The 16,135-nt window shown below is 36.9% G+C and overlaps 1 protein-coding gene across 2 annotated transcripts in view; it reads left to right on the top strand.

Annotated features, from left to right (window-relative positions):
* LOC126851996 (lachesin-like) overlaps positions 1-14,874 on the top strand; it is a 152,891-nt gene extending 138,017 nt beyond the window's left edge. For both annotated transcript variants that reach the window (XM_050596428.1, XM_050596427.1), the window contains exons 7-9: positions 5,482-5,601; positions 5,861-6,031; positions 14,400-14,874. In XM_050596428.1, the coding sequence (XP_050452385.1) occupies positions 5,482-5,601; positions 5,861-6,031; positions 14,400-14,650 (542 nt within the window). In that variant the 3' untranslated portion in view covers positions 14,651-14,874. The remainder of the gene's footprint in view (positions 1-5,481; positions 5,602-5,860; positions 6,032-14,399) is intronic.
* The last annotated feature ends 1,261 nt before the right edge of the window (positions 14,875-16,135 follow it).

Here is a 16,135-nt window from a genome sequence, read left to right as displayed (position 1 = left end):
TTATATTACGACGCCAGTGATCGGAATCTTGCCAAATTTTGTGTTATCGATTTTATAAAACCCTAAGTCTGCGATATTTTAGATAGAAATATAGTTGACATGTATATGAGAACTTTTCTTATACGAGATAAAAATTTCTTATCGCAGCCACCGTCAAAATATTAATCACAAATAGTTAATACTTCCAAACTCTCGCAAGTAAAATTGTACTCGCGACTCACGCCCGCTCGTCATTCGGCTACCACGCGACAACAGAATGAAAGTTCCTTCCTAGTTAAGGACTCGGAAGAGAGAGACCGAGCCCTGATCTAATCATTGCAAGATGTGACAAGCTGAACTTTACTCGGAAACTTTAAACACCTTCGCCGTCCGTTCCGGTTTTAACTTAGTCCCAACATTTTAACTTCTCCGTTACATCTCCCGCGACTTTCTCTCTCTCTCTCTCTCTTCCCCCTCCCCATCCTCCCCTCCTCCCGCGTTTGCAACTTTTCCATAGAGCTCGGACGCGTAATTACGCGTTAGATAAATATCGTTGTACACAGGAGAAGACACGACCACTGAGAAAAGCGACGCGACGTGCCGCAACACAATACCGAAAATATCGTAACGCCGCGGAGTCTCCGACACGGTGGTCTTAACACCGGTTCTTAACAAAGAACCATTACGCCGGAGTAGTACGTGTCGCGAGCGCCATAGAAAAGGATCGAGCGTTATCTTATCACCGCAGAAATACCGGTTGCCGGATCCTTTGAGCGTCCACAAGGGCGAGAAAGAAAATCTTGCCTCTCTCTCTCTCTCTCTCGGATCGCGCGAATTTCCCATCCACCCGAAGCCGTACACGAGCTAAGTCGCCGCTCTGGTGACCTGGAAATACAATAACAAGCCCTCTCTAACGTTTGTAAGTTGACTTTATGTCGCGTCGCTATTGGTTGCCTTTAAGTAGACTTAATATCACCACGGTTACTATCTCCGGATTACACACGCGCCGGCGCGTCTTATATTTCTGTTATAATAATAAAAATAAACCCGTTTCCACGGGTTGCGATAAATTAAAGCTGAGTAATTTCGTTACTTTTATTATGTGTAATATAATACTCGTCTTCTCTGTAATTAATCGTTTCCCTTAAAGTAAGAGGCCAGGTTTTTGCATGCTAATGGGATAAACTCCTGTAATTTTTGCTGCTCGTTAAAATATTGGATTAGAGATGCGGTGTAGCGTATAATAAATTAAGAGCTATCAATTAAACAACTCAACTTCCCTTTTGTCTCATAAAATACCTAATTTCCCTGTCTTGGAAAGTGAAGCACGGATTTTACCTTAGCTCGACGTCCGAGATTTACCGCGGTGAGTACTTACTATTTTAAGCATCATTCAACTGAATTGTTGCGAATCGATATTGGAACTATATCTATCTAGAGGGGATTTTCCGTGATATCGAGAATATCGCGCGTTGCGTAATGCACATTAAATTATTACGCCGCATTAAATTGTTACACCGCATTAGAGATTGGAGTATGAACGTGACGAATGCAATTTCACGCCACGGACCGCATTACAAGCGCTTTGAGGGCCGTTCGCTTCGCTTAATTAGCGGCAGGCGCCGAAAGAAATTGGCCTGTGCCGTGTTTATTTGCAAGCAGGATTGCGCTTCGCGATCGAGCCTGTTTCGGTCCTTCCCTTCACATCCATCGGCCGTCTATTTTGCAGATATCGCATCCGCGAACTTATTTGATTGATGACTTAACAGTTTATTTTGGCATACCTACATTTATCGATGATATCGTGAACTCGTGCGCACGTTTCCGCAGACGATATAAGAGGATATTTTCAAAAATATTCTTCGCTAAATATGTTCCGCGTCCTACGCTGATGTATAAATGTACGAGGTTAGATTGAAAAGTTTACCGACCTAAGAAAAAAATATTTTTTTGAGCAGAATGAAATTTATTTCTCAACATAGTCTCCCTTCAACTCAATACATTTGGTCCAACGTTTCTCTAGACCATTTATTCCCTCAGTATAATAACTTTTGTCTAAACCCGAAAGAATAGTCATCAACGGCACTTATCACTTCAGCATCCAAAATTTTTTTCCAGATAGTCATTTTTTTTTTTTTAATTTGGAAACAAGAAAAAATCGCACGGGGCCAAATCTGGAGAGCACGGCGGATGTGGAATTAATTCGTACTTATTTAGGAAAAATTAGTTCGTAAGCAAACGCGGCACCCAATGCGCGCTCAGCTTTCTCATACCTAATTCCTCATGTAAAATGTTGTGCGGCCGTTCGTATGAGATACCAGCAGCCTCCGCTATCTCTCTCAAAGTTAATCGACGATTGTTTATTACGGTTTGGTGAACATAATCGATCATCTCATCCGCTGTTGCGGTTTTTGCTCTTCCAGAGCGTTCCTCGTCGAAAATACTCCTTCTACTACGTTTGAACTCAGCAGTCCAGGTTTTCACGATCGTAAATGAAGGAGCAGTATCTCCATACCCCGAATCTAATTCAGCTTTGATTTCCATAGGAATTTTCCCTTTGAAATGAAGAAATTTTATCACGGCGCGATACTCCAATCTCTCCATTGTTGGCAAACTGTCACTTTTAAAGGCTGTCAGAAACAAACCAATCGTTAGAATGACATCAAACTTAACTCTTTGTGTTTCTTTCACTACCATCTATTAGACAAATATTGAAATTTGCTCTTTCTTGCTCGGAAACTTTTCAATCTATCCTCGTATATCACATAAATCTTCAAAATTCTTAAGAGTATGAAAATAGACTCTTTTGTCAATCAAATTGATTTTTCTTTAACTAAAATTTAATTTAACGCCAAAATCAGCATTGAAAATATATTTATATCATTTATATATCCATATTTCATTAAAAAGAAAAAGTTCAATAAAGAGTCTACGAAAATAATCCCGAGAGCTTTTATGCACATAACAATTTAAAGAACTCAATATATAATGAGGAGTCATATTTATGACAGGAAACTATCGATTCTATAAACGAGGACTTTGAAATATATATTTTTATTCTTATATAATTATATTAAATAATACGATCAGGCGATGGCGTTTATCAATAAACGCGCAAAATGCACAGGAAGAATTTGCATCCCAACGCAATTGCTTGCGTCGCCAAATGACCGACGCCGAAATGCGCGACGTATTTGCGCTTGTCGGAGTTCGCGTCCGCGGGCTCATTCACAATTAAGAGTAATGTCGAGCGATCCCGCTGTTTGTTATCCGGGCAAACCGCCGTCGCCTATCGTCACGTACCAGGCTAAACGTTACACGAAGAATTCCCAGCGCGAATATTCATCACTCTACATTTCGCGTGGCGCGAAATCGCGATGCTGCTGCTGCTGCGCACGGATCGAAAGTTGGCGCGTAAATCTGCCGGAAAATCACGCGACGGATTTGCGAAACACGTCCGGCAAATCGAAACAATTAAAACGCACTCTCTCTCTCTCTCTCTCTCTTACACATTTCCCTAGCCGCGACCAGAAGGGATTCATAAATCAATTCTCGCGATATATATACATAACGCGCGGTTGTGCTTAGGGGCGAGAACGTGATTCAATTCGGCGCATAATTGTTCATCCGGAATTGCCGAGAGAGTGCACGCGTTCGAATTAACGCCTGCCCAAAGAGTTCCATTGTTGCGTTTCGCGTTTTCATCATTCGTCCTGTATATTTTCTCGCCGCTCATTCGCGTTTTCCGACCAATAATTGCCAATTATTCGTAATCGCCTCGCGAACGTTGAACATGAAAATTTCTGTCCGGCAAAAATCGTTCCTTGGTGAAGCGACTTACCTTGCCAAATCCACCGACGTCGAAATTACCAGATATTTATGTACCGGGATACATCGATATACCTGACTTATGGCTGTACCTGCCGCGTCCAACGCTCTTGTATATTCCCTTTTCTCATATAAAAGTACTACCGCTGAAATCTTCAGTGTGCACAAGCGCGTCGCGGACGCATATATTTCCCAAGCGGCGCCCGAGATAAAGAGTCGACCAAAGACTCGACGAAGAAACGGCCAGTTTATCTCGCGCCATCATCTTAATTTTCTCTTACGTACGTAATATCGTCAGTCGCCTGTTAATATCGCCGATTTAATCTTTATTGCGGCCCATCTTACGAAATGTTATATTTTAATGACACCGATGCAAAATCGTTAGACAAAGCTTAGAACTTTCTATGAATATAAGATATAGTCTATATTCAGGATTTTTATGCAAATAAATATCATCTTTATTGTTATCCCTAATTGTGACAATACATTGTCACAATCTTGTAAATAATTTTTCTTAATAATCTATAGATTATTTAGAATAGATTTCTATAGAATCTATAGATTTTTTTTTTAATAATCTATAGATTGTCACAATTTTCTTAATAATTTTTCTTAATAATCTATAGATTATATTGTCTGCCGAATAATATATATCCCTAAAGGATTTCTAAAAAATGACTTAAAGACGTCTTATCGTCCTTATTAAGATGTCTTTTGGCCTTTGTGTGCTGTCTGGGAGTTATCATCTCTTAAATCGGTTTTTTTATAAAAAAATATATCTTTATATTACTCTCTCTCTCTCTCTCTCTCTCTTTTCTCTCGTACATTATTATTCATTATTATTTGCAAAAATTAATTTTTTTATCTTCTTCGAATATAAGTAATAAGCGACTGTACCAATTTCATTATCGACCATGACTATGATGTGGTGAGACAATACCATAAAATATTATATTCATATGTAGAGCAATTTTTCTTACACGTGTTTGGAGTATGTTAGAAATGAGAGAGTTCAATACGGGATACGGATTTTCCTGCCGGGAACAAAATTTCACATCGCGGTGGAGCTAAGTAGCCGCTGTAAAACCTACTGTAAGCGCTTTGTGACGACACAACATTGGCCGAGCTTCGGTCGGAAGAAGAAGTGCTCGGCGCGGTCGCCTGTTAAAACGTAAGCAGCTCACAGAAAGCTGCTTACGATATTCGAAACGAAAGGTAGCGAGAGGTTATCAAGAGACAGAGAGAAAAAGAGAGAGACAGAGAGAGAGAGAGAAAGAGATAAAGGGGGGGGGAGGGGAAGGGGAGAGCGAGAGGTAAAGAGTGCCCCTTTCTGCTCGCTCGCTAAATGACAATCTGTCAGCGTGTTTCATTAGCGTAAAGTGCACGCAGCTCGCTAATGACGCACTCGCACAAAGAGACCACAATGTAATGGCGAGGTAAGGCGATTGAATCGCGCAAGTAGCGCGCAATACGTCCGTTGTTCTCGTATCCCGAAATCTCCGCTTTGGAAAGGAATCGGAAAAATATCCTTTGTGGCGTTATATAGGAACGATGACGTTCAATTAGAGAAATTAGTTGCCGGGGAACCGCGCGCGGATAGCGCGGATGTGTCAGCAATATTGTTGTGTCCGATCGGGTATATTGCGACTGATCGAGTTGTTATGGATTGTGCAGTTCACCCGATGGTCCAAGTACCGAACCAGCTGGTGGGAGCTCCGATCGGGACTAACGTCACGTTGGTCTGTCACGTGGAAGCGTCACCTAAAGCCATTAATTACTGGACTCGAGAATCGGGTAATAGAACAGCGCAATCAGTACAGTTATTGTCGTTCGATTCACTTGCAGGAGTAAATATACTTATACCAGTTGAGATACAGAATTATTTCAAGTATATTTTATTCATTGACAAGATCTTAAATAATTCTAAATGAAATATTTCTCGTCATTAATAGAAATTTATTCATCGAAGCGCGAAATTTTAATACATTTTCTTTTTTACACATATTTATATTTTTTCATCACACGATTTAATTTGTCAAACGTGTTTTTGCAGACGAAATGATAATCAGCAACAGTAAGTACGCGATGTCCGAAACAAAAACATCGGTGTACAGCGTGCAGATGCGACTAGTGATCATGAACCTGCAGAAGCACGATCTTGGTGGCTACAAATGCATCTCGAAAAATTCTATCGGCGATGCTGAGGGGAACATCCGGCTTTACGGTGAGTTTCGGTGGAATCGCAAGGCAAAAGAATCTGTCTGCGGTAGCTAGAGCTACCAAACTGTTTAATAATTTTTTTTAATAATTTTTTTAATATTTTTAATATTAAATTTAATATTAATTTTTTTAATATTTTTAATAATTGTTTAATATAATCATATAGTATATAAAAACAGATTTTAGATACAAAAGAGATTAGCGAAAGGCAAACTTTATTACTAAATAATCGTAATTTGAGAAACTGACTGCAAGATATTGAAAGTATCCAACAAAATCGAATAATAACACTTTAATTGAATAAAAATTAATTTCTTACAAAGAATAGATGAAATTTCATGCCGATGCAAATCCGCACATTTTATAAAATCTATTTAAAGTCTTCAAAGGTGAATACTTTTCTGTAAGAGATCTGAAACAGCCCAGACCGTACCACAGACGTGTATCTTAGCGCGGTCGCAGCTGCACGTATCTCGGCGGCGAGAAAGTATGGCGTATCACTGCGACATCGTCGTTTCCATTACACGCGCGATTTAATACGTCGCAATCTCGCAGGAACGATCGACGGCAACGACTCGTCTCGTGCATTACGCAACACGATGGTATTTTTCTCGTCGCCCCGTAACGACACGTCGCCGCAGAAATGGCGAACGGTTAGATTTACGTATGGAATTAGGTGCTCGCTTGTTTTTCCGTTGTTTGCTTCTACGGAAGGGAAACTTAATTGCGCGAATGCAATAACAGCGAATAAGACCTATTAAAGCTTATAAAAGTCAAAATGTTTCTATTAATTTTTTAGTTTTTTTTTTACTTCGTCGTGATTTAGCGTGAATTTTTTTTTTTTATTGGGGTTAATATTTTTCTTTTAATATAAGGGTGTTTAATAATTTTTTAAAATAATTTGTTAAATATTTTTAATATTAAATTTAATATCAAATCACACGTCGTGTGATTATCTGGCGAGGATTAAGGAAAAAGTGATTTGATAGAAAGCCAGGTGAATCTGAGCAGGAATATTTCACGCTTGTGTAATCTTTTTAAACGCCATCTCGTCATTTTGATAATCTCAGGAATTTATCTCGAAGAAACCGCACGCGGCCGTCATTGCAAGAAGATATCGGTATTTGCAGAGAATTAAGTTCCCCTCGAGTTTTATTATTTAAGATATCGGAGGGACCAGTGCCGGTGAGACAGATCGGAATTTCCGCAGTTTCTTAGCCACCGTCTCTCCCCGTCGCGTCGTAACCGTAAGTTATTTCACGATGCAGATAATATTGTACTCTCCGTATAATATTTATGGAATTCTCGCTTCCATTGTGTGTCCGCAAAATACCACCATCCACTGCCGGCGTACATCCACGAAATACCTGAGTGAATAATTTTTAAAATATATTTACAATATTATCGATTGAAACGTGATTACGAATCTACTCTTTCCTCTCTTTCTTTGCCTGCTTTGTAACATTCTTTTTGCTGAAATTGTACAATATTAACTTTTACATTCTATATAGAAATCTATATAGCTATTCAAATCGCAAGATATCATAAAATTTTTTTAATAATAATAGTAATAAATTAATTAATTAATTAATTAATGATCATTTAAAAATTTATATATTAGAAGAAATAATCACAAAAAATTACAATTGCACCATTTTTAAATATCACTATAAATGACAAATAATTTTATTTATTATTATATTTACTTTTATTATTTTTATTTATTATTATATTTTATTTATTATATTATTTATTTTATTGTTATTATTTTATTTATTATTGATATTATTTTTATTATTATTTTTATTTATTATTATATTTTATTTTTATTTATTCTCGATATTATTATTATATACATTTCTCCTATTTATAATATTTATATTACATTTTGTTATATAAATTAATAGCGAAAAAAAAAAAAAATTTGAATAGCGCGGCGATATCTCGTGCATCGCGGCGGATGATGCTGCGAGCATAATAAATCGTCATGAGTGGTGCTTCATAATTCTTCACGTTGATTGAACGTTACGATCCGTTTACGATGTGTATATGCTGACACCTCTTTACAACCGAAAAACGAACGAAAAAAAAAAAGGCACATTTTTCGCCGACGACGCCATTCTCTCGCCGGTATGTCATCAGCCGTAAGTGCGCTCATAACTTCCCGCTACTTTCCCGCGATGTGCATCCTTATTTTTTTCACACTTTATTTATCGGATTCCATCACATAATTTTCCGCTTTATAGCGCGAGGAGAAAAACTCGGCGAAGCTGCGAACGCTCTACGAAGTTGCACTTACGTTAGTATAACACAGCGACCATATGTAATCAATTCATTCAATTATGAGAAAGAGAGAGAGAGAGAGAGAGGGAGGGAGAATGTTTTACAATTTTTTATCTATATTCAGTGATTGATCAAATTACAGAGAATGTTATTATTAAACTGTAAACAATTGAAACAAGCGCGGTTTCGAGGAAAGAAAAAATACATGAAAATTTATTCTAAATTAATTAGTGTAATCTTATTGTTGGCAATATTTAAAACTTTTATCACTTGCCGCAAGATGTAAATTTTCGTTTTTAGAAGAGCGACGGTTTAATTTTGTTGCAATATTAAACAAAATGATATTTTTATGAATTTATTGTTTAACATATGCCAGATTTGATTGCGCTATTGATATCGTCGCGGATTGTATGTAATGTATGATGTAGAAAATCGCTATAAAATGATGTATTTAATAAATGCGACAGATACGATTCATTACACTCGATCTCGCGCTTTTAAATAAATGATGAAATAGATATTGATTATTACCGTAATATTGCAATGCAGTATAGAACGTGCTCACAGAATTATTCTCTGTTTTTGGCATTAATGTTGATTACTCACAAAGAACGCGATATGCATGCGCTTTATTATTTTATAGTCTTGTTCAATAAAAAATTGTACGCGCGCATCTAATTCTCATTGTCTCTTTTCGAAAACATATTGCAATATACAGGGTGATCATTAGGACTGTGTCAAAAGTAATTGGTTATTCCTGCTCAACAAATGGGCCGGACAAAATAAATGAAGTGCCATTTTGTAAAGGAGATTTGTCAAATTTTATTACTTTAAGTGTGAAATAAATATATATATATAAATAAATATATATATATAAATATATATATATACAAATATATATACAAATATATATATATATATATATAAATATTTTAGTAATTTAAAAATATTATTGAGAAAATAACAAAAATTAACTTGCGCGAATGAATTAATGGTATATGTTTTTAAAATGTTTTTTATCGCAATCATTTTTTGAAGACTTTCAAATACGTTGTTCAACACAATCGGTCACCCCGTACATTGTGTAATTGCTAAAAATTGTAAAATATCTTGGCATTTTTTTTACGAATTAGCATTCTTGCAGAGCGCGACTTTTATATATAATAATCCGTCGAAAAATTATTTTACCATAATGGAAGAACAGTTTACTGCGTTATTATCGCATTATATGAGCTTTGCGTGTTATTGCGGTGAAAATTCTGTACGTCGCGAAAAGCAAATCATCGGAGCAAAATTCCCGGCGAGTTATCGAGCAGATGCGCGCATAAAATTACGGATTCACACACGGCTGCACAGTCTCAATCTGCATCCCTGCGTTCGTGCGTCAAAATGTCTCAACACATAAATGCATCAAAGAAATTCACAGAGAGAAGATGAATTGCGTTATCTTGCGTTATTTAAAAAAAAACACTGACGCACGTATAAAATTTTCGTCGCGATGCTTTTTACGCGTGAAAAGAGTCTCGTCATCGGTTTACCTCTATCACTTAATCGTAGCGCGGATAAAACGACGTAACAAGTGGGACAAAGCCGGGTCCGATATTCGCGAGTTAACTACCCCCACAGCTCGCGAGCGTGCAACCCTAATGACGGCAATTTTATCGCGCTGTCGTGTAAAGGGCGGACGAGGAAGGGCGCGATGTTATCCTCGGCATGCTCGAGCTTCTCGTTGAAGTCACGCGATCAGATAAGCTCGAAGGATTAACCGTTAAACCGCCGGTGTAAACGGGACGCGAAGAACAGGATAAAAAGATCGCGCGCTCGCCCACATCATGGGGAAGGGGGGAGGGGCGGAGAGAGAGAGAGAGAGAGAGAGAGAGAGAGGAAAAGGATTCGGTGGACTTAAGGGCGCTACACGATGAAGGCGAGAATGACAAAAGGCTACGTAAGAGAATGTAGGAGAGCGGCATGTTGGCGCGTCATGTCGAGGATCGAAAGTCCGCGAAACAATATCTGAGCTTTCCATTCACCCCTTACCCCCCCCCCTCCCCACCGTCCCTCTTTCCTATCCGCAACGTGCCGGTTTTTCCGTGTCCTCTTTTCCACCGCTCTTCCGGGGATGTTCTTGTCACAGATTGCGCGCGGTCGGGATTATGGATTTACCTTGATAAATGGCGACTCGATATCGGAGTCGCGGCGTATCTCCGGGATGAAGATCGCGTTGCTTTAAATTATAAGAGAGTCTGCGGATTTTGATTTCTCCTGCGATATTATACAGGAGAATTTTCAATATTTCAAAAATCCCTCCTCACCCGTTCTGTGCTTCATAATTCATAAAGGACGATTCATAACGAATTTCGCGCGTACATATTAATCAATTGACATTACATTTGCACGAATTTGACAAGTGATGTAACAAGTAAAAAATTGTGTACATTAGAAACTTGCACACTGCTTTCGCATAATTTTATTTCTTTTCCTCTATAATGTCAGAAATCGCAAATTACAAATACGTCCAAATTCAATGCCAACCCTTCAATTATATTTTATTGATGTAAATATTTAGACCGATATCTTGAAATTTGTGAAACATTTTTTTTTAATATCTCGAAATTTGAGGACGTTAGAGCAATTTTTTGGGGAAAAATTCAAAATTTATAAAAATGAAGCTTTTCACTAATTCTTATCAAATTCGATACCAACCATTTTTTAACGCTACTTTATTTATTTAAAAATATTTAGACCGATATCTCAAAATTTGCGAAATACACTTTTTTGATGTCTCAAAATTTGAGGAAGTTAAAGCAATCTTTTTTGGAAAAATTCAAAATTCATAAAAAATAAAGCTCTTCACCAACTCTCACAAATTCAATACCAACCATCTTTTAATTTTATTCATGTAAAAATATTTAATCCGATATCTCAAAATTTGTAGAACTTAGAGCATACACAGACGTTTATTTAAAAATTCAAAATTTCATTAAAAATGAACTTTTTCATCAAATCTCATTATATTCAATACCAACTATCCTTTAATGATACTTCATTCATGTAAAAATATTTAGATCGATATCTCAAAATTTGTGAAAGTTACAACAACACCCTTTTTTAAAAAATTCAAAATTTTATAAAAAAAAAATCCTTTTATTAAATACATTCAATAATTGTTAAATACATATTTAATAATTCGACGTCTAATAATTCGCGAAAGAAATTAAAAAATAATATCTTCGCCTCGTATGTAAAATTAAATTTTATAAAAAAAAAAAAAAGAATTATTCAAAAAATATGTTACTTCTAAATTAAAAATAATATCTTTGCCGTGTATAAACAAGAAAAGTGGTACTATGCGAGCAATTTTCCCCAAGCATCACTTGTGGTTTCCAATAATGACTTCTTCTAGATCAGCCGGAGCGTAAGTTGCGGCGTCGTCAAAAAAGCGCTGCGGAACAATAGCGCGAAGATCATCGGGGGAGGGGACGTCGTTCACGTCGTTCATCGGTTAAAAGACCGGCGAAACGATATCTAACGGTGGCCACCGTCCCGCCGTTATCTCTCTTCTTGCTCTCCCCATCCTACCCTACGCCGCCCCCGCCCCTCCCCCCTCCCCGCGCTCACTCCCCGTGTGTCTCGTATTAGTTATCGTTTATCAGCCAGCCAGACAAAACGCGCCGTCCGGAATTGGGTGAGCCATCTGTTGCCAGACATGATCGATAAAAGTCTGCCAAGTGTTATCAGTGCTAAACTGCTATTTCGACGGGCTGCCGCACGCGTGCACCACACACTTCTTACTTCTTCTTATAGTTCCTCTAACCGCCGGTCTCTACCGCGGCCTGTCTCTTCGTTCGAAGCGGTTGTATATGGGGGGGGCGGGGGGTCTTGGCGAGATAAATTTTTATTTTTGAAAGTATTGCCCGACCGTCACGGCATCAATATTTAATAAATTAAAATTTGCAGGGTAAATTTTAATTATGAAAATGTTTCGTATTAAAAATATGAGTGAAAAGCGCAGTTTTCAAAGTTGAGAGTGATAAATGTGAATTTTTTAATGAGAGTGAAAGGTGAAATTTTTGCATAGAGAATTCACATACCTACTCAACATATGAATTAAATTCATTTGCGATATTATTATTAAGTGGAAGTTGGGGAGCGAAAGGAAAATTGGGATAAAGAGCTTGCGGTCTCGCTGCAGGATTCGAGGCGCTCCGCAATAAGTAGCGATAGCTAGAGCAGAGAGATACCTAATTCAATGTCATTGAAACGTGATCTTGTCAATTAGCCCGGTGATTTTGGTATTTGGTAGCTTCGTCGAAGCTGTATAATCAACATAGGAGCGAGCTAAACATTCTAACGTTACGCGCGAGTTCGGTTACGCCGATATAATTCCATTATAATTCGGATAATGGGATAACGTGCGTCAAACGTTTAACGTCCAATCAAGCCTCAATAATTATATCGTAAACTGAACGTACGTCAAAACATTGTTCAGTCGGTACGCGTTCGTCTGCGAGGATGAAAATGATATAATTTAAAAGATACATAATTTAATCACATCGCGGGACAAGCGTGTCTGAGCTGCCCGGTATATCGAGTCTGCAGGAAATTAACGTCGACTATATATTTCCTAAAGAGCCAGGCGCAGCGATTGATTCTAACATGAGAAAGATAACGGTGCGGAGGCTTCGTATCATTGCCCTTCCACCCCCTCCCTGCAACTTCGCGTTACTCGCTATCACGTATCGACTTGCTCATCATTCGCTCGTTGAATTTCAATGTAACGTGCCGTGAATATTTAGCGCGAGTCGAGAGATACACGATAAATGTCAAAGAGAAAGTTACGTTCGCGCGTGGGTCGTGTCGTAAATGCGAAATATAAGTTTCACCTTGAAAAAAATTTTTTTTTTCGAAAGCAAGAGAAAAAAAGAAGAAAAGGAAAAAGCGGTCGGTATTTTTTTGCACAAGCTGCACTCCTGTCGCGATACAATTTCCAAAAACGAAATCTCACTTTACTTTTATTCACCTCGCGTGTATCGGGTGACGTGGAGCGTAAAAACATCGCGCGACATCCTCCCATCCAGGCGCCGCACGTGCGGAGAAAAAAATGATATCTACTCGGGCGCGTATCGTCGACTACTGGTTGGCCACAGTTGAAATAATGTTTCGACGCCTCGTGCCTCGAATTCAATAACGAGGGAACTGCAAACTTGACACTCTCTCTCATTGCGCGGCGTAAATATTGATAACTTCAACATTTTCCACATCAGCTCGGCGACTTGTAAAAATCACTGCTTAATTTTCACGTTCGCATGACTCTCTCCGAACATAGCGATTCATTGACAAGGCACTGCAGATTTAAAATCAAAAAGGAGAAAGACAATTTTAAGGAAATTTTAAGTTTTCGTTGCACAACAAGAAGCAAAGAACTGTCAAAAATGGAAAAGAAAACATTTCGTTTATATTGTTTGAAAAATAAAATTATAAAAAAATTGAAGTAACAAAATAATATTTTTCATGTCTTCTGTAGAAGAAAATAATTATAATGAATATTTTTCTTATGACAAATTTATATTATATTTATGACAAAAATTTTTAATCCTGATTCTCCCTGAAATAAATCGCAATAAACAAAGAAAAACGAGTAATTTGCAGAAAGAGGAAAAGAGAAATAATATTTGTACAATTTTTAGTAAATAACTTTTAAACGAGTGGATTTAAATCAAGTTTTGTATAAATATATTTATTATTAGAGTTTTCTTAATATATGTGAAAATTTTTATTTCGTTGGCAATGTTTCTCCCTTGTCAAAATACGCGATTTTCCATAAGAATCAATAGTAACTTTAAACTTAAATAATTTCCAAACAAATTGAAAGAAATGTGCTCAGATTTTACATAAATATTCAGAAGAAATTTTCATGTTTTTGTCAATATTTCAACATATGACATATACAGCCTTAAAAAAAGTGTAAACAATACAGATGTCCAATTTTCTTTAAACAGTACAGACTGAATTTTAAAATGATATATTTAAAAATAATTTGCCAAAAAACATAATTACTCAAAAAGATGCTATTTTTCCATCTGTTATAGACATGGAGCTGCCTAAGCATTCGAAAAAGACGGGTGACCGTCGATCGGACGACGATACGGGCGATTCGATCGGCGAACGCGATCACAGACTGAATCACGTGCATCAGGGCCCTTTGAGGGAAACGGGATCTACCCTAGAACCGGCTTTCGACACAGACGATAATTCGGCATCCACTACGTCGAAAGAGAGCGCGTTGGCCGCGATCGTCGCCATCATCCTAGTCGCTCTGCATCTGCTCGCTTCCACGTAAGATAGACGGAATTAATCCTTAAACACTCTCAAAATACGTTTATCACGAGCTCTCGAGTCTCTAGCTTTAACTCTAAAAGAGATCGCGGCGAAATAATCCGATCGAGTCGCGTTCTCGACGATCCATGTTTGTCGTCTACCAAATCTTTGGATCGATACTTCGTTGATACGTAACAATAGTCATACGGAAGAATAATTATTAATTATTATGCGCCACATTGCTGAAGGATATTATCATAATACGTTTAAAATATAAAAAACTTCACTGAATCGATGAGTAAAAAATTGCAAAATATAGAAATTTTCATATTATTATCATCGGGAGTAAATTTTCTATTTTTTAAGTAATATATTTTATATATTTACTTAATATGAAACAATAATATGTTAAAATTGAATAAAATCTACTTCGGAAATATAATGAATTTATTTTTCCGTGGAAATTACAAGATGAATTATGATATAAATTTGATTATTATTTCAACGAAATATAGCGGCTTTTTACCGGGCAATTTTCTTTTAATAAAAATAATTACCTTTTTATTATTCATTTTATTTGCGGCATAAAACAAATTATAAAATTACAATTGTGCAATTCGAAGTCTCTGACCATCGATTCATGCGATAATTAAACACTTGCCCAGCATTTTGATAATGAAAAAAAAGGGCATCTCATAAAATTTTATTTCGAAACGAGAAAGCGAGAATAGATGTTAATAATAATGTCCGCATACATAGAAATAGAAGCGGACACTTGGAGATCAAGAAACACCGATTAACAAGCGACGTGATTCAATCAAATCATACGTAATATAAATTACATCATATGTAAAAATATGCGGCACATGTGAGACAAAATGTTGATTCAAAAACTCGAGATCAAAGTACAAATGGACGACTTTTATATCTTTGATTGTCAAAGATATTTTTGATGGAAATTTTTTTTTTAGCTTTTTTCCCTCAGATTTTAAAGATATTTATATAAGATGTATTAACGCAATTTGATCTTTTACTTAAAGAGCAGTAAACAAATTTGCACTTTTTTCTTTATAAAAATACAATTGCATCTTTTAATCATATATATTTTTAATAATAAATAAAAAATAAATAAATAAATAATATTAACTTATTAATAGATAAATTTTAATATAATTATTTTGTTAAAGATTATTTATATATTATTATGATTACGAATTAATCTTTTGGCATGGAGTACTATCACATTTTTTTTCTCGAGAACAATTTTCAGGGATCTATTTCAATTTTAATTCACGGGCGACGCCTTTAATATATAAAAACCGTCCATACGTACGTACATCTCGTGTCAAATCGATCCAACGTAGCCGCTCTTCCACTTAACGCCTATGTAAATTAACAGTCTAACGAATATCGACGAAACGTTAACGGCACACCAAAGATTGTGAAATTTTGCTCGTTTCGTCATCGCGCGGCTACGGTCCGATTGTCCGTTTGCGGCTTAACGAGG

This window comes from Cataglyphis hispanica, chromosome 9 (assembly GCF_021464435.1).
Source record: "Cataglyphis hispanica isolate Lineage 1 chromosome 9, ULB_Chis1_1.0, whole genome shotgun sequence".
Taxonomy (NCBI): Eukaryota; Metazoa; Arthropoda; class Insecta; order Hymenoptera; family Formicidae; genus Cataglyphis; species Cataglyphis hispanica.
The sequence above is the reverse complement of the archived record's forward strand: the minus strand, read 5'-3'. Positions and strand labels throughout refer to the sequence as shown.